The following is a 23809-nucleotide window of genomic DNA, read 5'->3' on the forward strand; positions in this document are numbered from 1 at the left end:
GAAAAAAAAACTTCACCATACTGCATTTATCCTGTCTTTGAACAATGAAATAAACTGAAGCTTGTAAGTCAACTGAACTAATAAGCACTACAAGTTATAAACATTAGTTAAACTGTTTTTCTTTTAAAATCATAATATTTCTTTTTTATATGACTTTCTTGTGGACATCTATCACCACTGTTTCCATTATTAAGGCAATTCAATAAATCAAGCCGGATAAAATGTTTATTCTAGCATGATACATTAGTAAGTAATTTTGTTGATATTTCTAGGTCTTGCTTAAGAATTAACAAAAGCTATTATTTTATACGATTAGACCTGAAAATCCAACTCAGGGCACTCGTTCACTTTTTCACTTAAAAATGAATTAAATTGCCTTAGCTAGTATAAGCAAAGCAATCAAATATCTAAAAATAAAGTATAACAATTTATATTACCACTGATGTGCATTTTATCCTAAGCAATCTGTGTGCCTGAAGTATTGACATCTTTAAGTTTTTCATATTTAGATAAGTACAGGATTTGATGGGTATATAGAAAAGTGCTTTATTGATGTTATTTAGATTTTGACTGATTTGTTGCTGAGTAGTAAGCTTTTCAATATGTCTGCTTTACTTTTCTAGAAAAGCACCGTTTTCACCAAAATTAATAACAATAAATAGTACACACAAAGCTTGCATCTATGCTATTCCAGCATAGAAACACCTATAACTTTATACCCAGCTTTGTAATACAGAGAACTTGAGTCATGCCAATACTGTAACAGTCAAGATGAAGGCCAATAAAGGTACAACCTTTTTGCCTGTGGACCTGTCTGGGAGAGTAAAGATTTGGTGTCTCTCCAGATGATGTTTCTCCCATGCCAATGGTAAGTAGAGGCCAATCCTGATAACAAGAGTAAGGTGGAGAGAAAGTTATTAGGATGGATACCCAATCCCGGATTTCAGTAACTCTTTCAGGGTATGTGGAAGTGTGCAAAATCCTGCTTTTCATAAGTTGTGGTAGCTCCCATGGTTTTGCAGATGCCTGTGTCACCATCAAGAGAACAGGGTTAGGGATATAGAACAAAAAGATCTCCTTATGGGTGGTTCATTAGTGGCAGTGTCACAGGCTGTTCTCATCCTATCAGGGAATGAATGGACTTCACTATTACTACTCCAAAGGGGAACATATGCACACAGGAGCTCTCAGATGACTCTGGAAAGAAAGGGTATCCATGCCAGGCACTGGCATAACTGTAAATCGTATTTCATTTTTAAAAGTCAGCTAACAAACTGCTATAATAAGAGTATACTGATACATGGTACATAATTCACAATTAATGTAGCAGTTTAAGAGAACATCATAGTTTTAAACTGCAGCCAGATAAAGAGTGGAAGGAATTCATAAAGGTACCTTCAGTGAATGATTTGTTCAGTTTAGGACATTTTTGTGGCATTTATTAATATTTTTTACTACTCCTGACCTGCCAAAAATCTAAGCTGTCTAAAAACTCCAAAATGTTGCAGAATAGTATCCAATAAAAAACACAAAACGTCGAGAAAAACACCTTTATGAAATAGCAAAGCTTTCGGGTTACTACCCTTCTTCAATACTAATACAACAATTCAGTAAAGCAATCAAGTTTAAATAGGAGTGAAAACAATCACATGACATGCAGCCCAAAGAAAATCATGTGATCTACACGCAAAATACATATGCAAAAAATACAGAAATTGTTAAATAAGTATAAAACATAAAATAAAACCAAAGACTTCATAATTTATGTATAATATACAAATATATAGCTAACAACATAACCTAGTTCGTTGTAACTTGACAAGAACCTTAAAGTTGAATTAAATGAAGGTTTGCTTTGTACTAGTGTCTACAAGAAGGAAGTCTATGCTGGTAGATACATACACAGCACTAGTATGCATGCCCCCCATGTCTTTAAGGGAATAGTAACAGTGCAATTCAGTAGGACTAGTAGATTGAATACTGATGATTCATGTTTTCTTTTTCAGCTTGATGAAATGATGAATGATTTCTTGAGTAGTGGCTATGATCCTAAGTTACTGTTAGATGTGAAAGCTAATATTATGACTAACAGATGTACAAGGCTTAGACCAATTCTTTTATCATCAGATGAATCTGTATCTGATTTGAATAAGGACATATCAAAGGATAGTAAACTTAGGTATGTTACTACTTATAATGTTAGGACACCTTTCGTCAAATGTATTATTGAGAAAAACTGGGTCGTCCTGATGGCATCTGCAGAAGTTAGGGTTGTTTTAGATCACAAACCTTATTTTTCATATAGGAATATGAGAACTCTAAAGAGTAAATTATGTTATAAGGATTTTCATGGGGGTTGTAACCATCAGCTTTCCATTAAGTCTGGTACTTTCAGTTGTATGGGTTGTACATGTTGCATTGATATTGTGAGCAATATCAGTGATACATTTACCCACCCAACAAATGATAGAGTTTATAAGTTTAATCTATCAGCTACTTGTGTTAGTAGCAATGTGGTCTATTTAGCAACCTGCACTGCATGTTCTTCCTTTTATGTGGGGAAAACAACTAGAAAGTTAAAAGAACGTACTATTGAGCATAAATCTGAGATTAGAAGGATGAATAACAAGAATGCTCTGTATAAACACATAAATATACATGGTCCTGATCATAGATTTAAATTTAGGGTCGTAGATATTTTATATACGTCGATTATGGGTGGAGACACTAATAATCTATTAGAAATTAAAGAGTATGAATGGATATTAAGGTTACCTGCTGACCCCCCCCTCCAGGTTTGAACTCTGCAGTCACTTTAAAACCGGTTCTTGTCAAGCTACAACAAACTAGGTTATGCTGTTAGCTATATATTTGTATATTATATATAAATTATGAAGTCTTTGGTTTTATTTTATGTTTTATAATTATTTAACAATTTCTGTATTTTTTGCATATGTATTTTCTGTGTAGATCACATGATTTTCTTTGGGCTGCATGTCATGTGATTGTTTTGACTCCTATTTAAACTTGATTGCTTTAGTGAATTGTTGTATTAGTATTGAAGAAGGGTAGTAACCCGAAAGCTTTGCTATTTCATAAAGGTGTTTTTCTCGACGTTTTGTGTTTTTTATTAAAAATCTAAGCTGTCCCAGTAGAAACTGCACCATCCATTTCTTTCCCATGTGTGAGCAAGAGTACGACCCCATCATGGCTATTATCCAGGCAGCCATTGGGGGTGTAACAGTTTAAAACTTATCCTCCTTACCTTGTGCATGAATTGTTAACCCTCAGGATTAGACAACAAATGGTATAAGCCTTAGAAGCCTTACCCTCCCTTGTAAGATGTTTCTGTTGCATCTCTGGTTTCTACTTGGGATCATTGTGGAATGCATATATCGAGACATAAACCAGATCCCTCAACCAGGGAGAGGGAAGCTAGTAATGTTTAAAGTGTTTTATTTATCTTTATTTTTGTTGGAACAGAGATTTTTTTCCCTAGGAAAAAAATCGCTCTTCTGACAGTTCGAAATTGTAAGCTTTCGCTTACATAGGGTTGATTAATCACAGTTCGCTTTTTTAAGCATTGGGTGATCTAATATAGACCAGATATCCTTTGGACTGCTTCTAGGGAGATGTCTTTCTCCTTATGTGCCTGTAGAATTGCAAGTAGCACTCAATATGGACTGATCAACACCTTTTTTCTGTGAGCATTATTTATTTATTATTATTTTTTTGCCTCTGGAGGCTATTCCTCAAATTGCAACACAGCCTTTAGTTTGTTGTTGCCACTGCCCTTTCATTTTTCTCTGAGTGGTCCCATCCAGGTGTAATAAACACCTTCAGATCTTCCTCCTCCACTCTTGTCATCCATCTGACCCACCACTCCCCAACTGAGACCTCACACCAGAACTGTAACTAGGTCAAATGACTCCATGGGTAGTCCCTAAAGTGGTGCTCCCATCCCCCTTTATCCATGAATTCATGACCAAAAACTGGTAATTGAGGACCAAACAAAATGTCCTCAGTAACATACAATTTTATTAGTCTCACACACAAGCACACACATACACACTAAAAACAGATAAAACTAAGCAGTCAAGATTCCAAGCACAGCTGTGTAAATCACTGCCAACACTGCATACTCATCCAATCAACAACTTTTGAACTGTGTCAGTCACGCACTCTGACAGCTTACACATGGGTAGTTGCCCCCTTCACACCATCCTAGCTATGGCACTGCTTCACACCAGTGTTGTTTTAACTCATGTACAATGCTTTCCATTTGTCTTAATTAAACCTCAACCACCTGCTTTTTGCTCACTTAGCCTTTCTAAATCCTTCTTTAGCCTTTTTTAAATCCATCTTTAGACTTTCCACCTATCCTTGGCTGCTGCACATCTCTTTATGCTATCAGTGAAGTCCTTGGTAATCTTCTCTGTTTTCTCAGATATGTTTGAAATAAATATGCTTAATACCATAAATGGCCTAGAGTGACCATGTATGGTTGTCCAGTTGTCTCCTTCCTTATTGCTGCCATTGTCCCTCTTAGCTTAATTTACAGTATTCTTACATATGTTGCACTACTTTAGCTCTTGTACTACTCCCTATACCATTTAGCCTTTCTGTCTGCCTCCTGTTTGAGACTGAGTTATCTACTGGTGATCACATTTCAAGTTCACCTGTTACATAGTCATAAAACATGAAAAGTTTTCACTGACAGATCCTTCTGGACCTGAATCTATATGTTGGTTGCTATCCTGGAAATTATTCTCCTCTTTGTACACAACCTATCTTTCCTTCAACATTCTAGTTCTTTAATTTTCCTCCACCCATGCATGGTCTAACACTCAATGCATTTAGTTGTACAGGCACATCCTCACTGATTTTTGATTCATTAAAGATCTTCTGCAGAGAATTAGCACACCTCTAGATTCCTAAGAATTACTGAAATATGTTTTTTTCCCTTTCAGAGAAGCAGTCCATGTCACCTAGTCCTTGCATTTTATCCACCCTAAGGACTGCCACTTGCCTCTATCCCATGTTGTATATTGCTGAAACAAAAGCATTCTCAATGTAAACAAACTTTTCACAGAAACGTACGGAAAGCATCCGCTGTCTTCTTTTAAAGTGTTATGAATCATAATAGGATGGTGCAGTGGTGCAGTGGTTAACACTGTCACCGTAGAACAAAAGGTTCTCTGGTTCAATTCTAAGCTGGTGTGCCTTTTGTGTGGAGTCTGCATGTCCTCCCTGCATTTGTATGGGTTTTCTCTGGGTGCTCTAGTTTCCTCTCACAGTACAAAGACATGTGTCTGGACCGTTTCTCCACGGGCATCCACTGAAAATTGACTTGTTCTAAGTTGGACTTTCCTTGTAAACAAATGTTAAATAAATAATAATTATGAAGCCTAGGGTTAAGTATGCTAGGACTTAGAATTAATGTATAATCACTTGGGTTCTCCAACCTCAACTTCCTCAATCGCAAAGCAATTTTCTCACGAAAAGAAGTGATAGCTGCCCATTTTATAAGCTTTATCAAAGAGATGGCAACACTGTAACAATATCCAAAATAAGAAACTGCAGTTATAAAGAATATGCTTTGCATGTGCATTTCTATGTCTTTCACAGTCTGTGCTCAGAAATCTGCATTCCTAAAATTAGTCTAATAGATCAAGTTACATTCTTTCTAAAGTGGTAAAATGGTCATTTTAAACTCTCATTCAGTATAGGCACTTTTTGTTACGAGGACCACCCCCAACACACACACACACACACACACACACACACACACACACACACACACACACACACACACACACACACACACACACGTGCATAATCAGGAAAGGCTGCCCCAGATTTACTAACTATGCCCCCTCTGCCCAGACTATAAGGTAGATGATGCCACCACAACGCTCCAAAACCAGCTACCCTAAGGCTGTTACATGGGCAATCAATTATACTGAGTAAAATTAATATTAATACAAATGGTAGTGTTTAACCAGTGCAACAAGGCTTTCAGGAGTGGTGACAGTATCACCAAATAAATATAAGTAATCTCAAAGGTTAAAATATTCTCTAAAAAAACAGGCACAATGAAAAGTGCAAATATATTTAAAAATAAATAATAAACAAACACGAAAAGACTAAATATCTGTTTACAATAAGCACCAGAGTTTCATTCACAGGAAATATTAAAAATAACACCGATGGGTAGATTCACACAGATACAGAAAAAAAACAGTACTGAACTAATCTCACTATATTTTCCTGACTGATCTAAAGAATTGTTATTCTCTGTTTACTTACTAAAGCAAGACAAGATGAAGGAGGTGAGTGGTCCTTGTTTGTCAAGTTTCAAAAACAGACAGCTCTGAGACTTCTGTCTCATCTAGATTTAAAACATCATTTCAGTCTTGGATTACAGAATGACATCACATACATCTGGTCATCTGACTTCTGGTTCCTACACTACCCCCTTTACTAGAAACTGAACCAAAATCTAGCACTTATGCTTCATAATGCACGCGCATAGAGCTTTACTAAGATGTGTTAGAGCATCTGGAATTTATAAAACCATTTCAAAAACTTCTCCCTTTCCAAGGTAGCAATTAATTCACCCCTCAGGACAATATAGTAGGATTCCTAGTCCTGGTTTTCATAGACATATTTCTCTGGCTGCAATCAGAGCTCTAAGATACAATCTTTATGGCTTAAACCAGGTAATTTAATTTCAGACTATTTTTGAAAGTTAACTGGACTGACATAAAACTCTTCTCTTCCAGTATCTTCTGTTACAATATATTAATTTTAACAGTTGCAATGCAGTCTGACATACTGGTGTATCTGTTTTCTGTGCAGCGGGACCCACTGTTGGTACATTTTTAACACAAGCAGCTTTACAAATACATTTTCAACACAAGCACATGTACATGTCAGTTTCATATACAAATGACATATAATTCTTTACAAAACTCAAGCTAGCTATGCTGGCATATGTTACACATCCACTGACCTACTCCTCCTGGCATAGCTGGTACTACCTCACAGTATCACATCTCTCCCCCTTTGGATACTCAAGCTAGTTTCTCAAGTAACCCTGGAGAAACATGATTTAAGAGGAATGAGACTGTTAGGAATGCATTAACCCATACCCAGTCTTGAGATTCCATCAGAACTGGCATTGCTGACCCCACTGTGGTACTTCACTATGTGGGTGCATCCAGGTTTCCCAGTGAACATGCCCTCAAACTTCTGTAATACTTCTTAGATTTCTCAAACCTGGGTGGGAGATAGCCTCTGGGACATTGCTACCCCTTCCACTGAGGTGTCAGTGTCAGTCTGAGTCTCACTGAGGAGATCAGTCACCAGATCCCCCTGAGTCTCCTCCTGATACCCACTGCAAATACTCAGCACCAGGGCCTCACTATCACCATAAGGCTTCATCATGTTAGCATGGTACAATCTGTGCCCCTGCCTCATGCCTAGCAGGTTTAGCATGTAATTAACATCACTGATCTTCCTTACCACTTTGAAGGGTTCCTCCCAAGCTGCTTGCAGCTTATTGTGTCTGACAGGAATGAGAATTATAACCTGCTGTCCCACAGCATACTCTGAGTCTTGAATATTTCTGTCATACCAGACCTTTTTCCTGCTTTTGGGCTCCTGACAGGTTCTCCCGGGTCAAGCTCATGAGCTTCTTAAGCCTTGTCCTGAGATTTAGGACAGATGCCACAACAGACTCCTTGTGGGATTCACACTCAGCCTGTCATTCATCATGAATCAAATCTAAAAGACCCTTTTACCCTATGCCCATACAATAACTCAAAGGGTGAAAAAATCTATGGATTTTGGGGTACCTCTCTGTATGCAAACAGCAGATGGGGCAAATAGTTGTCCTACTGTCTCTTAAACTGGTCTGCAAATGCCCGTAGCATGGTCTTTAGTGTAGAGTTTAACCTCTCCACAAGACCATTAGTCTTGAGTTGGTAAGGGTGAGGTGCTTCACCCCACAGTGCTCCCACACACAAGCCAGCAAGTCTGACATGAAATTGGCACCTTTATCAGTCAGTATTTCTCTCGGGAAACCTTCCCTGCTGAAAATCTCTAACTAAGCATTTGCCATCTTCTCTGCCTCAGTGGAGGACAGAGACACTGCCTCAGGGCATCTAGTAGCATAATCTACTACTCCCAGGATGTACTTCTTCCCTATGGAACTTGAGGTACTCAGAGGCCACTATACAGACTCCCCTTTTTCTTGAGAATCAGGCACCTCCTTAGCTACCTCCCTCAAGCCGCTTAGTGAAGGGTTCAAGAGATGAGTCTGTCTCAGCTCTATCTGTGTGACCCTTCCCAGCTCCACTTCCACAGGAAGTCTGGTATCCCCTGACAGCAGTGCCTCACTGTCTGCCTGGGTACTACCAATCACCTCTACATTTGCAGTAATTCTGTCCAAGAGAACATCATTACCTACCAGCAGCTGTGGCTCACCTTCAGGCTCACTGCTACAGGGCAGCTGCCTCCCGGAAATTGCCACCTCACCAGCCCTGGCTTCAAATGTGAGGTCTGTTTGGGTCTCCCCCAGGCTACCAGGCCCACACGCTTGTCTCCAAGCATTACTGCATGTAATTGCATGTACACAAGGTACTGCATTATCAAAATAATTCCCTATCAGGACATCTGCAGGGATATCCTCAAACACACCTACTTGTTTGCTTCCTTTTCCACCCTCCCAGTCAAGGTGAACCTTGGCCAAAGGCATTTGGAATGGGGTCTCTCCTAAAGTTCTGATTGGAGTGGACTGCCCAAGCAAGTACTGCTCCTCTTTAACCACTGCAGGCTTCACAATGGTTATGTCAGAAGGTGTGTCTCTCTTAGCAGTGGCCTGTTTTCCATCCACTAAGATAGGATTTAAACTCCAGTGATAGTCTGGTACCCCTGTTGTCTCTGACAACTTACCACTGGGGCACTGTTATTCACACTTGTTGGCTCCCCCACCTTTTGCTCCCCACCTTGCTTCCATGAACATCTGTTTGCTACATGGCCCCGCTGGTTACATTTAAAACATCTAACCCTTGAACCTGGCTGCATACCTGAACTAGTGGCTTCCCCTGTCACTGGTGGAATCTATTGGGGTGATTTAGTCTGCACACCATGGGTTCCCTTATATGTATGTGCAGCAATGGGTATCCCCTTCTTGTGCAGAGATGCACTGCTTGCTAAGTAGAGTTCCCCTTTTTCCCCTAGCTTATCTGCAGTTACACTAGTGGTCTGCCAACCTCATTTTCATGTCCTCGGGCGAAGTACTAAGGGCTTGTTCTCTCACCAAAAAGTCTGCCAGCCTTTCAAAAGTGAAGACCTGATGCCCACTCACTCACCTATGAAAAGAAGTGTTTAACTCAGCAATATAATCACATACACTTTCATCTGCCTTGTGTCTGTGCTCACAGATTTTTTTCTGTAAGCTTCAGATGTTAACTTAAAACATTCCAATAAACATTGTTTAAGTTTATCATAGTTTAAACAATCAGTATCAGACAATTTAGAAACAGCAGTTACAGCTTTACCATGGAGTAAGGGGGTCAGAATCTGTACCCTGAGCCCTTGGTCAACATTATACTCTTTACATACTCTTTCAAATATATAAATAAAACTATCAAAATTATCACTCTTTGTAAACTCTGGAAGAAATTTACTGACCTTTATTGCTTCTGGGCTTTGATTATTATCTTCTCCATTACCTTCTTGACCCTGAAGAAAAGTCAGCATCTCCCTCTCATGTTGGCACTGTTTCTCATTTTCTTCAGCCTCCAAATGCTGCAGTTTGTCAGATGATTCTAATTCCAAACGTTTGGCCTCCAGTTCAAGTCTCTTTAACTCCAGATGGGTTTTTAAGTCCTGTGAGGAAAAGGTGAATTGTCCTGTTTCTGTGGGCTGCAAATCCCCATCACCAGACTGGTTATCCTCCTTGTTGCTGATCTGGGCCACAACTGTGACTAAGGCTGAAATCATTTCCTCTTTAGGCAGGTTGGCAAGCACCAGTCCTTTGGCTTCATGCACCTTGGTCAACTGGTTCTTTGTCAGCTTGCATTAATCCTCTGCTACATCTTTGCCTGCTTACTAAACTAAACTAACAAAAAATAAATAAAACTGGTGTGAAAATGAAACTGTATCTTTACCTTGTGGCTGCTGAGAGGACACACAACTTCATTGATAACTCCCTGCAGGCTACAGAAATTCAATTAATATCCACACCACTTCTCACCAATATATATGACACCCCTTCTATGGGCCAGTAATCAACGAGTCTCAATCATCACCACGGACACTGGTGAGGGACGTTCAATGGAAACAAAAGTAGATATACACAATAATTCCAGATGCAGCTCTCTGCACCAAGGACAATTTTCCTTAAGACCACACAGGAAACACACTTCCATCCTGGGGCTTGGTTTCCCTTTCTCTCACCAGGCCCCAAATAAGACTCCACACTGACCACAGCTGTAGAGTTGAGTCCTCAGCCAAGTGTTCCAAGACATGTCCTCCACCAGCCTTTCTGTGAAACCAATTCTCTGCGTCCCTGCTCCAAGTAGGTACTAATACAAATGGAAGTATTTGACCAATGCAGCAAGGCTTTCAGGAGCAGCCACATTGCCACCAAATAAATATAAGTACTCAAAAATTAAAATATTCTCTAAAAGACCAGCCACAATGAAAAGTTTAAATATATTTAAAAATATCTATTTGCAATAAACACTGCAGTTTCATTCATAGGAATCATTAAAAATAACACTGATAGAGTCACACAGATACAGAAAAACATTACTTAACTAATCTCACTATATTTTCTGACTGAGCTAAAGAATTACTATTTCCCTAAAGCAAGACAAGATGAAGTAGGTGAGTGTTCCTTCTTTGTCAGGATTCAAAAACAAACTGCCCTGAGACTTCTGTCTCATTTAGTATTAAAAAATCATTTCAGTGCTGGATTACAGAATAACATCACATACATCTGGTCATCTGACTTCCGGTTCCCACCCTTAACCCTTTACTAGAAACTGAACAATAATCTAGCACATATGTGTCATAATACACACATAGAGCTTTACTAAGATGTGTTACAGCATCTGGAAATCATAAAACCATTTCAAAAACTTCCACCCTTCCAGGGTAGCAATTAGTTTACCCCTAAGGACTAAACAGTAGGATTCCTAGTCCTGATTTTCAGTCATTTTTGTCTCTGGCTGCAATCAGAACTGTAAGTGAAATCTTTGTGGCCTAAACCTGGTAATTTCATTTCAGACTATTTTTCAAAGTTAGCTAGGCTGAGATTAACTTCTTCTCTTCCAGTATACTCTATTACAATATATTCATTGCAAGAGTCACAATGCAGTCTAACACACAGGTGTCTTTTTTTTGTCCAGCAGGACCCACTTTTGGTACATTTTTAACACAAGCAAATTTACAGATAGATTTTTAACACAAGCACCTGTACAAATCAGTTTGATATACAAATGACATATAATTCTTTACAAAACTCCAGCTAGCTATGCTGGCATATGATACACATCCACTGCCCTACTCCTGGCACAGCTGGCACTAGCAGTAGTTATACTATGGGCTGATCACAACCTTGTTTTCTGTGAGCATTAACTTTTTTTGCTTCTGGAGTTTATTCCTTAGATTGCAACACAGTCTTTAGTTTGTTGTTGACACTGCCCTCTGTTATTTCTCTGAGTGGTCCCATCCAAGTGTAATAAATACCTTCAGATCTTCTTCATGCGTTCTTGTTGTCCATCAGTCCCATCACTCCCCAACTGACACTTTACACTAGAACTGCAGCTAGGTCAAATTACTCCATGGGTACTCGCTAAAGTAGTCCATCCACCCCCTTTAAATATGAATTCATAACCAAACAAAAATGGTAATCCGAGGATCAAATAAAAAAGTAGCATAGAACTTTATTAGCTTCTCATACACACACACACACACACACACACACACACACACACACACACACACACACACACGCACACACAAATAAACTAAGCAGTCACGATTCTAAGCACAGCTGTTCAAATGACTGCCAATACTGCACACTCACCCAATCAACAACTTTTGGGCTGTGCCAGTCATGCACTCTGACAGCTTACACCTGGGGTAGTTGCCCCATTCACACCACCCTAGCTATGGCACTACTTCACACCAGGGTTGTTGTAACTCATGCACAATGCTTTCCATTTGTCTTAATTAAGCCTCAACTCCCTGCTTTTTGCTCACTTAGCCTTTCTAAATCATTTAGCCTTTTTAAATCCATCTTTAGACTTTCCACCTATCCTTGGCTGCCGCACATCTCTTTATGCTATCAGTGAAGTCCTTGGTAATCTTCTCTGTTTTCTCAGATATGTCTGAAACAAATATGCTTAATACCATAAATGACCTAGAGTGACCATGTATGGTTGTCCAGTTGTCTCCTTCCTTATTGCTTCCACTGTCCCTCTTAGCTTAACTCAGAGTATTCTTACATATGTTGTGCTTCTTTAGCCCTTGTACTACTCCCTATACCCTTCAGCCTTTCTGTCTGCCTCCTGTTTGAGACTGAGTTATCTACTGGTGATCACATTTCAAGTTCACCTGTTATATAGTCATAAGACATGAAAGGTTTTCACTGACAGATCCTTCTGGACCTGAATCTATGTTAGTTGTTGTCCTGGAAATCACTGTCCTCTTTGAATATAACCTATTTTCCTTCAAGAATCTAGTTCTTTAATTTTCCTTCACCCATACATAGTATAATGCTCAATGTATTTAGTTGTATAGGCACATCCTCACTGACTTTTGATTCATTAAAGATCTTCAGCAGAGAACTAGCACACCTCTAGATTACTAAGAACGACTGAAGTTTTTTTTTCCCTTTCAGAGAAGCAGTCCATGTCACCTAGTCCTTGCATTTTATCCACCCTAAGGACAACCACTTGCCTCTGCTCCATGTTTCATATTGCTGAAACATTTAAAAGCATTTTCACTGTAAACAAACCATTCACAGAATCCTATGGAAAGCATCAGCTGTCTTATTTTAAAGTATTATGAATCATAATCATTATGAAGCCTGGGGTTAAGTATCCTAGGACTTAGAATTCATGTATAATAACCTGGGTTCTCCAACCTCAACTTCCTCAACCGCAAGTCAATTTTCTCAAGAAAATGGAAAGCGACAGCTGCCTGTTTTATAAGCTTTATCAAAGAGGTGGCAACGATGACTAGGTTAATGATATCTAAAATAAGAAAATGCAGTTATAAAGAATATGCTTTGTATGTGCATTTTTATGTCTTTCACAGTCTGTGCTCAGAAATCTGCATTCCTAAAAATAGTATAATAGGTCAAGTCACATTCTTTCCAAAGTGGTAAAATAGTCATTTTAAACTCTCATTCAGTATATGCACTCTTTGATGTTCTTCATGTTTCACTGTTGCAGTCATTACATTTGGGTTATCTGCTTGCAGGTAGCCCTCAGTCGGCCTGATTATCAAGTCTTGGGTCCTGCATCGGTTGCTGTCTCATCTTCCATGACGTCAGGTAGTCAGGGGTATAAAGCATGCAGCCGACACCATTACATCAGTCTTTCTTGCCGTGCAGTGCCCGAAGCAGAAGCAGTTCGCAAGTGCCGGTCGGCCAACTCCTGAAATTTTCGTTTTCGAGTTTCAGAACCAAAGTCTTCAAAAAAGCTAAGTACCCAGTTGGGAATCCTTTTTTCTTGCTCTAAACTGATGTCAGTAAAAGTTAACAATTGTATTTATTGTGGAAAGCAAATACCTCATAAAGATTTTCATTCATACTGCATTCCTTGCTTAGGCCCAGACCACGACATCCCTGTCAGTTTTGTGCCTTATTTAATCCTCAAACTATTTGTCGTTGGTTCATTTTTGCTTCAAACTAATTCGGTACTCAGTTTAATTATCCAGAAATGGCTTCAGTAAACCATCCGACTACCGACATTCCAAAAAACGTAAAGATAAAGACAGAGATAAACTGCATAGGTCCAAAGCTGCCGACAACTTTTCTGTTAAGCTAGTCGCCAGTTCACCGGTACTCAGTGCGATGCTTTCGCAGCCTGATACCTGCTACTTCAGATTCGCAGGCCTCTACTGAGACCAAAGAGACATAAGATGCTTCTTCGACTATGGAACCTGTGGATGTCTCTACCTTGGAGGGTCCGGAACCGCTGTGCAGGCACCGGCTTCTGAGGGTGTATTCAGGCAAACGGACTTGCATATCAAACCGATGCCATCTTCTTCAAGGCCTAAAACTCGATCCACGCCTAGAAAACCGACATCCAAACCACATGGTCAGGCCCATATGCATAAAAAACAAATGATAAGAATGGCTGAAGACCTTATTACTCTAATTAGGGGAAGCCAGCCTTCTCCCTCTAAGTGACCTAGAACTGATTTTCCTTCTGATTCATCTGATCAGGATTCTGAAATGTCTGTTTCTTCTGATGACCAGGATTTGCCCTTATCTATCTATGAGGATTCTGATGTAGAGGACTCCATACCCTCTGGTCCCCCTCCAGAAGATTTTTCTTTTGGTGAAACCTTGCACACTCTTAGGGAGCAGTCCTGCTGGGAAAGCCAGGATTACTCTGACTCCAAAAAGAGGCTTAGGGACTTCTTACTTCTACCTCAACACAGGCCTTTAGCTATCCCTCCTGTACTGGACATTGTAGATGATGCCTTCTTGGAATCTAGCCTGGCCCCAGACACTCTACCTCCGGCTCCCAAGAAACCTGACAGTTATTACAGAGTACCTGACTCTCACAAGTTCCTCTTTAAGAATCCCACTTCAGACCCAGAGACCATTTCACAGGGACCCAAAGGCATTAAGGCCACTACTGCCAAAAACCCTACCCCCTCTGATAGAGATTCCAGGGCCCTGGACAGATGGGGTAAGAAGATATACACTTCTGCTACTTTGGCTATTAGGGCCTTAAACTGCCAGTTTCATATGTTAAAGTATCAGCAGCATATTATTGGATTACTTAAACAGAAAATGATGTTGATTTCTGACTGGGCTGAAAATAAAGAATTACAGGATTTAATGCATTCTGCTGAACAAGTTGGTAAACATACTTTGCAGTGTGGTTTTGACTCTTTAGAGGCATCTTGCAGGGCTGCTGTCACTGGGTCTGTTCTTAGAAGGCATGCTTGGCTTAAGGAGCAAACTTTGCCAGATCATGTTAAAGCTAAATTACTGGATGCTCCCTTAAACCAAGACCGTCTGTTTGGCAACAAAGCAGAAGAAGTACTTAAAAAGATGGAGGAAAAAGCTAAATCTATGCAAACTGTTAAAGATTTCCTGCAAGTACAGCCTCCCAGATTTAGTAGACATCGGCCTTCTAAGAATTGGTCCTTTTTTGCCTCTTCCAGGCCTTCTCAGCACAAACCCAAAAACAGTAGACCACCTAGGCTACAGTCTCAAGGTACTCACAGGCCTAAGCAGTGCGGGGCTCCCACTTCCAAAGCTGGAAGTAGTAAGACACCCCCCTATGGTAAACTGTCACAATGACTTACCCTTAAACCTTCCAAGCCCTGCTCAACTGACTGCTCCTTTAGGGGGAAAGATTGCCCTGCATGCAAAAAACTGGGAACTCATTACCCATGACAAATGGGTTTTAAATATAGTTTCCCAAGGATACAGATTCCACTTCCACACCTTACAAACCCCAAACGATTGGCCAGACCTACCCCCAAATCAGTGGGCATAGGCTCAGCAGCAGGTTCTCTCTCTCTTCTAAGTATCAGGGCTATTCAGCCTGTCCCAGAAGAGGAATGGGGACAAGGTTTTTACTCAAGACTTTTCCTGGTACCCAGAAAAGACAACTCCTGGCATCCTATCCTGAACCTGTCTATCCTAAACACCTTTTTGGTAATCCCAAAATTCAAAATGCTAACTCTTCATCAGCTGCTCCCCATGCTAGGCAAAAATGCCTGGTTGGCAACATTGGACTTAAAGGACGCTTACCTGCACATCCCAATAAGGGAATCTTGCAGAAAACACCTACGCTTCAGAGCAGGCTACATGCACTATCAGTTCTCTGCACTGCCCTTTGGTACACCATAAACGAAAATAAATCACATCTGGTACCCTGTCAACAAATTATATTCCTGGGAGCAAGCTTGAACACAACTTCCCAGATGGCTTTCCTCATGCCAGAAAAACAAATTCATTTGACAACTTACTTCAAACTAGTGGCCACAAAAACCCTGCTATATGCAAGGTAAATACTGCAAGCCTTGAGGTTCATTGCCTCGTGCATTCTACTAATTCCATATGCAACACTGCATATGAAGAAACTACAATGGTATCTAAAAAGTCTATGGTATCAACATTCTCAGGATCTAGAAGTAATGATTCCTATCATACCTTGCCTACGGTTAGAATTTCTTTGGTGTGCAGAGGCCTGCCACCAAAACAAGGGGCTACCATTCACTCTACCCCCTGCCACCCAAACTCTAACAACAGACATATCAGACTATGCATGGGGGGCTCACCTGGCAGGGAAGTGCATTCAGGGCAAATGGAACCCAAGTCAAATGCACCTGCATATCAATCAAAAAGAAATGTTAACTGTACAGAATGCTCTGACAGCTTTCAAGGACCACATTCTTCCAGGACAACTAATGGTAAAGACGGACAACACCACTGTTATATGGTACATAAACAAGCAGGGGGGTACCCATTCTTACCCCCTCTGCAGACTAGCCATGGCTCTGTAGAACACAGCCTTGAGCTACCAAGTGCATCTACAGGCTCAATTCCTGCCAGAAAAACTAAATATACTGGCAGATGAACTAAGCAGGAATCTCATGGACCCTCACGAGTGGAAACTGGAACCAAAGATTTTCAACATGTTGATCAACAAATGGGGGATCCCAGATATAGACCTGTTTGCCTCCCCCCAGAACTACAAATTGGACAAATTCTGCACAAGGACTCCCCACAAACAAGCTTGGAAAGTAGATGCTCTGTCCTTCAGCTGGAAAAATCTATCAGTTTATGCCTTTCCCCCTCTGCCTCTCCTCTCAACTGTTCTACTAAAGATCAAACAGGACAAACCAAGGACAATACTCATTGCAATAGACTGCCCATGCCAACACTAGTACCCCATCTTGCGCAGTATGTCACTGCTGGAACCATGGCACCTGCCTCAGACCCCTTCCCTGCTGTCCCAGCAGGAGGGCCAGATTCTGCACCCCCAGCTTCAAACCCTGAACCTGGCAGCATGGCTAATTACCTGAGTTCTCCAATACCACCCCTAAGCAAGCAAGTGCTGGATGTCATCCTGGAGGCAAGGAGGCCTAATACTAGAAAATCCTAGGCTGAAAAGTGAAAAGATTCTGTTCCTGGAGCCAGACTCAGGGGATGGACACAACATTGCCCAGTTTACCACATATTCTTCAATACTTAACAGAGATGCTTCACCAGGGCCTTTCCTTCTCTTCTATTAAAATTCATGCCTCAGCCATTTCACCACATTATAATACTGAGCCACCCGTCTTCTCCCACCCCCTGCTGAAACAATTCCTTAGAGGGGCCAAAAATTTAAGACCACCCAGGAGAGTCCCTACTCCAGCCTGGGACCTTAACTTTATATTGGAAAAGCTCACGCTACCTCCTTTTGAGCCATCTGCAACTGCAGAGTTGAAATTCCTTTCTTGGAAAATGGCCTTCCTTTTAGCCATCACTTCAGCAAGAAAGTTATCTGAATTATAGGCCCTCAAGGCAGTGGAGACCTTCATCATCTTTCATGCAGACAGGGTGTCCTCAGGACCAATCCTTCCTTTATGCCCAAGGTGGTATCCAGTGTGGTCCTTAATCAGTCCATTCATTTGCCAACCCCTCTTTTCTAATCCATAGAACAAAGGAGAACAAATACTGCACTCCTTGGATGTGCACAGACAACTTAGATTTTATTTGGACAGGACTAAGCCTCTCAGGAAATCTGAACAGCTGCTAGTTGCCTTTGCTGCAGGGGCAGAGGGGAAGGCCATTTCAAAGCAAACCATTTCTAAGTGGATAGGCCATTGCATTCATTTCTGCTATAAGTACCATGGAAAACCTACCCCACAGGGGATACGATCCCATTCCACCAGGGCTGCATTTACTTCTACAGCCTTTCTCAGAGGTGTTCCTACCAGGGACATCATAGAAGCTGCTACCTGGAGTTCTGTACATACCTTCACCAAGCATTACCACTTGCCAATTTTTTCTAAATCCAGAGCTGGTTTTGCCACTGCAGTCTTGCAGGGCCTAATAGCTGGTCCTAATGCTCTCTAATTGCCTCCTCCCTTCCATAGCTTTGGGAATCTACCCAAATGTAATGACTGCAACACTGAAATACGAAGAAAATAGTACAGTTCTGTACACTTACCATAAATGTAGATGTTCGAGTGTATTCACTGTTGTAGTCCTGGTTACCCTCCCTCCAGCCCCCTGACTTCTATGGACTATACCTCTCTTCTTGTTTACTGTATTTAAGCTTTCTGGTGTATTTGCTTTTTGTTGGAGGTGTAACCTTGTATATAATTGCTTCCCATTATGGGGGTACCTGACATCTGGGGCAAGAAAAACTGATGTAATGGCATTGACTGCATGCTTTATACCTGACTACCTGATGTCATGGAAGATGAGACAGCAACCAACGCAGGACCCAAGACTTTGATAATCAGGCCAACTGAGGGCTACCTACAAGCAGATAACCCAAATGTAATGACTGCAACAGTGAATACACTCAAACATCTACATTTATGGTAAGTGTACACAACTTTACTTTACTTGCACCACCCCCAAAACACACATACACACAACACACACACACACACACACACACACACACACACACACACACACACACACACACACACACACACACTGACCTTAGGGGGTCATTCAAAACTAATTCATTATTTGGTTTGAAATTGCTTGTGATCTGGTAAGCTTAATCACTTTTCCATATATGTTTATAAATTTCTGTTGTCCTGCACATAAAAATAATGCTCCATTGAAACGTAGGATTCAAGAGTAGAAAATTAGAATGATGTAAAAATTGTTAATCCTTGGGCATTTTTATTGATGTTTTCACCAGCAGGTAGAGACATGACGCATGTGCAATACAATGCATACCATTGCAAGAAGTAATTATTAACTACAAAGTAATAATAGTAATAGTCACTGTAAATCAACAAGAGCAACATTAGTTGTTCAACTGTGCAACACAAGATTGAAAATGTTATGTTAATACGGAGAAGGAGATGTTTATAATACGAAAGCTAGAATTTATTCAGTATATCTGCTTAAAGGCCCATAAATAGAGGAAGGGTTTTCATAGATGAAAATGGGCAACTTGTTGACCCAAAAAGATTTATCATGAAAGTGGATATCTTCCTTGGCCATAAAAATCATCATGCCTTGAATCTTTGTATTATTATGTCGTCAATATTTACACGAAAATATCCTTTTCCAGAGGGAAATGGCAGTGGTTTCCAGCCCCAAAGTGATTAGTTAATTTTCTTCAACTTGTCCATTGAGTTGACTGTCATAATTGGCCACAAGAGACATACTCCCAATCATATGAATACAATGATCAATTATCTACAGGAAAAAAATGGTACCTATTTGTTCCTTTCCAGTGCAGTTTCATGAAATAAAAAACATTTGGACAAAATTGATTTGTTAGGCTATATTTAAATATAAAATAAATCTAAAACAAAATGTAGATATTAAAATATATATATACATGTATATGTATGTGTGTGTGTGTGTGTGTGTATAGATATATATATATGTATATATATATATATATATATATATATATATATATATATATATATATATATATATAAGGCATATGTTCTGAATATCAGTCATTCAAGCAATCGGTAAGATAAATTCAAAACAGAATATCACATATACATTTATATGTTACATTAAAAAGATGGGTCTAGAGAGACCTCCTGAAGGATTGTAGCAAACTGCAGTCAGAAAGCTAGGATGGTTTTAGAATCCACATGTGCATTGCAAAGCAATAAATGAATGGTGTTCTGAATTCTGCAGACACATGCCAGGAGTTGCCAGCAACTGCCATTAGTCCCAAAGATGACAATTGGTGGGTCTGAGCGGGTGATGAGCACTAAAACTCTTATAGTTAGTAAGGACACAAGCTGTAGGGTAAAGAAAATAAAACATGACTAAGGTCTTCGGTACTTTAAGAGCTCTAAAGTACAGCCATTGAAGATGTTACACCTCGTGTTGGTGTGGCAGTAATGATTGAACAAATGAACATCAAAGCTGTGTATCAGCTTTATTTGGTGAAGGACGAGTAGTGAATAGGAGCAGTCTTTTAAAGCAAAACACATCAAAGTGAAAGAGAATACACATACTTAAACTATTTCAGGAATTATTTTATTGTTTAGTTCTAACTGAAGTAAACAATGAATACAAATAATAATTTATTGTATAAAAACTATTGCATTTCTAGTAAATGGATGCAGCATGAAATTAGAGAGGCGTATGCATACAAAATCACTAGTATACTACCTTGATGAGTCTGAAATGTATTTTTAAGATTGAGAACAGTTAATATATTTATTTTACATGTGTTTACTGAAGAGTCCAGCTGGACATAATGTCCTTTTCAGTGGAGGTCTGGGGAGAAAAGCTCCAACTGTAAATTAGCATAGAAACAAAAAGTAATAATAAAATACAACATAACAATACAAGCAGTAGTTAACATAACATAACATTCTAAATGCAATCCATTCAGAGTATTTATAGTTACATTTATGGTTACAGAAAGAAAAACAGAGGCAATAGCTAAGTTTCCACAGATGTCTAGTTCAGCGGTTGTAGTGACGATCATGACAATTTACAAGGAGTTTAGTGCAATCAGCATAATAGCTTAACAAAGTAGTTGTATATAATTAGGCAGGTGGAATAGGAGGAAGGGTGATGAGCAGAGTGGGACAGCGGAGTGTTTTATCCCGCGTAGCTGCAAGAACAGAGCCAGGTCTTTGCAAGGTGTGTTTTTAAGGAGCTTTTTGTACTGTTGAGGGTATAGACACTAGTGAGTTTGGCAGGCTGTTCCAAATCTTGGAAGTGTAATTGGAGAAAAGGGACTCACCTGCTGAGTTATTTGCTTTAGTGACTTAAAGGAGAAGTTTATTGTTAGAGCAGAGGGATCTGGAAGGAGCGTAGGGTTGAATGATATCTTTGAGGGCTGGGGTATTTTCAGGGTGGTGGAGAATTTTAGAGCTAGGATTAATTGAGTAAAGTGTAGGAGTTGTGGCTTATCAAAAGCAAACTGCAAATTTGAGCTTTATGCAGGAAAGCTGGCAAACACATACAAATGTTAAGTATCAGTCTACTCCAGCTCATATTGTCATTGTTAATGTTTCACACTTCTTATGGTCGCAGTAGTGCCACAACAACACTCAAAGTATTGTACATGATGCTGCAGTCTTTGCATTATTAGCTGCAGGAACTACAAATACACAAAGCCATAGCACCATTCACCTTATTTAAACCAAGATACAAAGTCATGGTAAAAATGAATGTTCCAAAAAGCACGAAATGCCTGAAATGTCAATAGTAAGTGAAAATTACATTTGAGCATTGATTGTTATGCAGTTGTCATAGGTAGTCACTCAGCAGCGATTATGAAAATCTGCACACTATATTGACTAGCCCATAACCATCATTGTTAAAACTGCAAAAATAAATGCAGTATTGGGGTTACTTTTATGTTAGCTGTACTCACATATTGCAATTAACCTCAATGGCAAATACTTTCTGTGCATGCTAGCCTTGTGCATGACTCTGAATGTCCATACGTGTATACAAATATGTATATGTGTATATATATATATATATATATATATATATATATATATATATATATATATATTCGTCTATATACACAGACATACATGCATACATATAGAAATACTTACACACACACAGACAGAGACACACACACACACACACACACACACACACACACACACACACACACACACACATGCACACACACTAATATAACACAAGCCAGAAAAAGAGCCTGAATGCATCTGGGCAAGTGTGTTTATCTGTGTGTGTGTGTGTGTGTGTGTGTGTGTGTGTGTGTGTGTGTGTGTGTGTGTGTGTGTGTGTGTGTGTGTGTTTATGTGTGTTTGTGTGGCTACTGGTCTGTAGAAAATAAAGGGCATTTAATACTAATCAAGTCACTTTATTTGAATGCGGTCCTATTTTAAAAAAACATATTAGTATAACACTATACAAGCCATTTCTGACTCCATTTAACCCCTTTTTGTGTCTTGTTTTGCACTGGCACTAGTTGTACTTGCTTGTTTGTGTATGCCGCATCGCAGGAGTTAGAAACACACCATACCTCATGCTAATGTTACTAACGCCTGCTTCTTGAGTGCTTTAATAGCTACATTAACAACATGACATAGATTTTGTATTTTAATACTGCTCTTCTGAATCTGTTTTTTTTTTTCTTTTTTTATCTTTCTTTTTTTCAACCTTCTACATTGGCAGCGCACCTTCGATTTGAATTAAAGGGTATGGAATCATTCATTTGTTAACCTGCAACTTTAATTAACTAACTCTAAGTGTGGAGCTTTTTCATTATTCTATTTTATTTGTGGGATGCTGGAAAGTACCTTAGCAAGTGTTTTCGTTGGATTGTTTTATGATTAGCCACACAGAAAACTGGAAACTAATTTCTGAGAAGAAAAGGAAATGATAGTGACCATTTTAAAGATTAGATTTCTGTATATTATCATTCTACATTAGAATGTGTTCTTGTTTTTTTGCCAAATTTGTCAGTTATCGTTTTTGATTTTTGTTGCAGTTCAGCTGCTAGTATTACATGCACTGCTTGCTGTTCCATGAGAAATTTTAGTGTGCAGGCATAGAAATGTGACATATCATTTGAACGGTTCTAAGAACACAACCTTAGAAGTGCAGTCCTGATTTGCCCCTAGCTTGCAACAACCTGTATTTATTGAACTATAGAAATCCATGCGGTGACTATGCTTCAGATCTAGCCTTTTTCATGATAACTCATAGCAAGCTGGTTTAAACTGAGGAAAGATACTAGACAGGGCCACTTTAAGTGTTATGGTATGCCAAACAAGCTACATGAGTGACAAAATGGTATGGATTCCAGCAAAGTCATTTTTTATTCGCTTGCTATTCATTTTGGTTATATTACTGAGGCAGCTTCTGTACAAAAAATAATTGTTTCAATAATTCTTTAACTTTAAAATACATGTCAAGAAAATTATAAGTCTTTTATCAAGCCATGACTGAAACTTTTTGTAAATTAATATTTTTCTGACTGTTTCAAGTAAATGTCTCATTAAACAGTTTACAAAGTATTTCTATGAATGCTTACTTGTATTAATTAGTAAGCAAAGAAAATATGTTTCAATATATTTTTGTTGTAATTTCCTTCTCACTGCATATTTAACATGGGTCTACTATTGCTTAGACTGCGGCTTGATTCAATTTATCTTGCGCATTCAGATTTAATCGTTTGTATTCCATTCCTTACTGTCTAATTATGATTTCATTAATATGCATGTCATACCACACAAGAAACAAATGTTTTCTCTACATTGGTGAATGGGTTTATCTGTTTCGTGAATGATGTTTTTGTTTATGTTTTCTCTACATTGGCGGATGGGTTTATCTGTTTCATGAATGATGTTTTTGTTTGTAGACAGTTGCTTTTGACTCATCCCT

General features: G+C 39.3%; 1 protein-coding gene across 2 annotated transcripts in view; it reads left to right on the top strand.

Moving 5' to 3' along the window:
- NRG2 (neuregulin 2) overlaps positions 1 to 23809 on the top strand; it is a 675057-nt gene that overhangs the window by 489639 nt on the left and 161609 nt on the right. The window contains exon 6 of one of the 2 annotated variants that reach the window (XM_044069464.1): positions 22598 to 22621. The exons of the other annotated variant lie outside the window; for it this stretch is intronic. Coding sequence (XP_043925399.1) covers positions 22598 to 22621 — 24 coding nt within the window. The remainder of the gene's footprint in view (positions 1 to 22597; positions 22622 to 23809) is intronic. 2 annotated transcript variants of the gene reach the window in all.

The sequence above is a fragment of the Protopterus annectens genome, chromosome 4.part0 (genome assembly GCF_019279795.1).
Source record: "Protopterus annectens isolate FY-2018-M chromosome 4.part0, PAN1.0, whole genome shotgun sequence".
Lineage (NCBI taxonomy): Eukaryota > Metazoa > Chordata > Ceratodontiformes > Protopteridae > Protopterus > Protopterus annectens.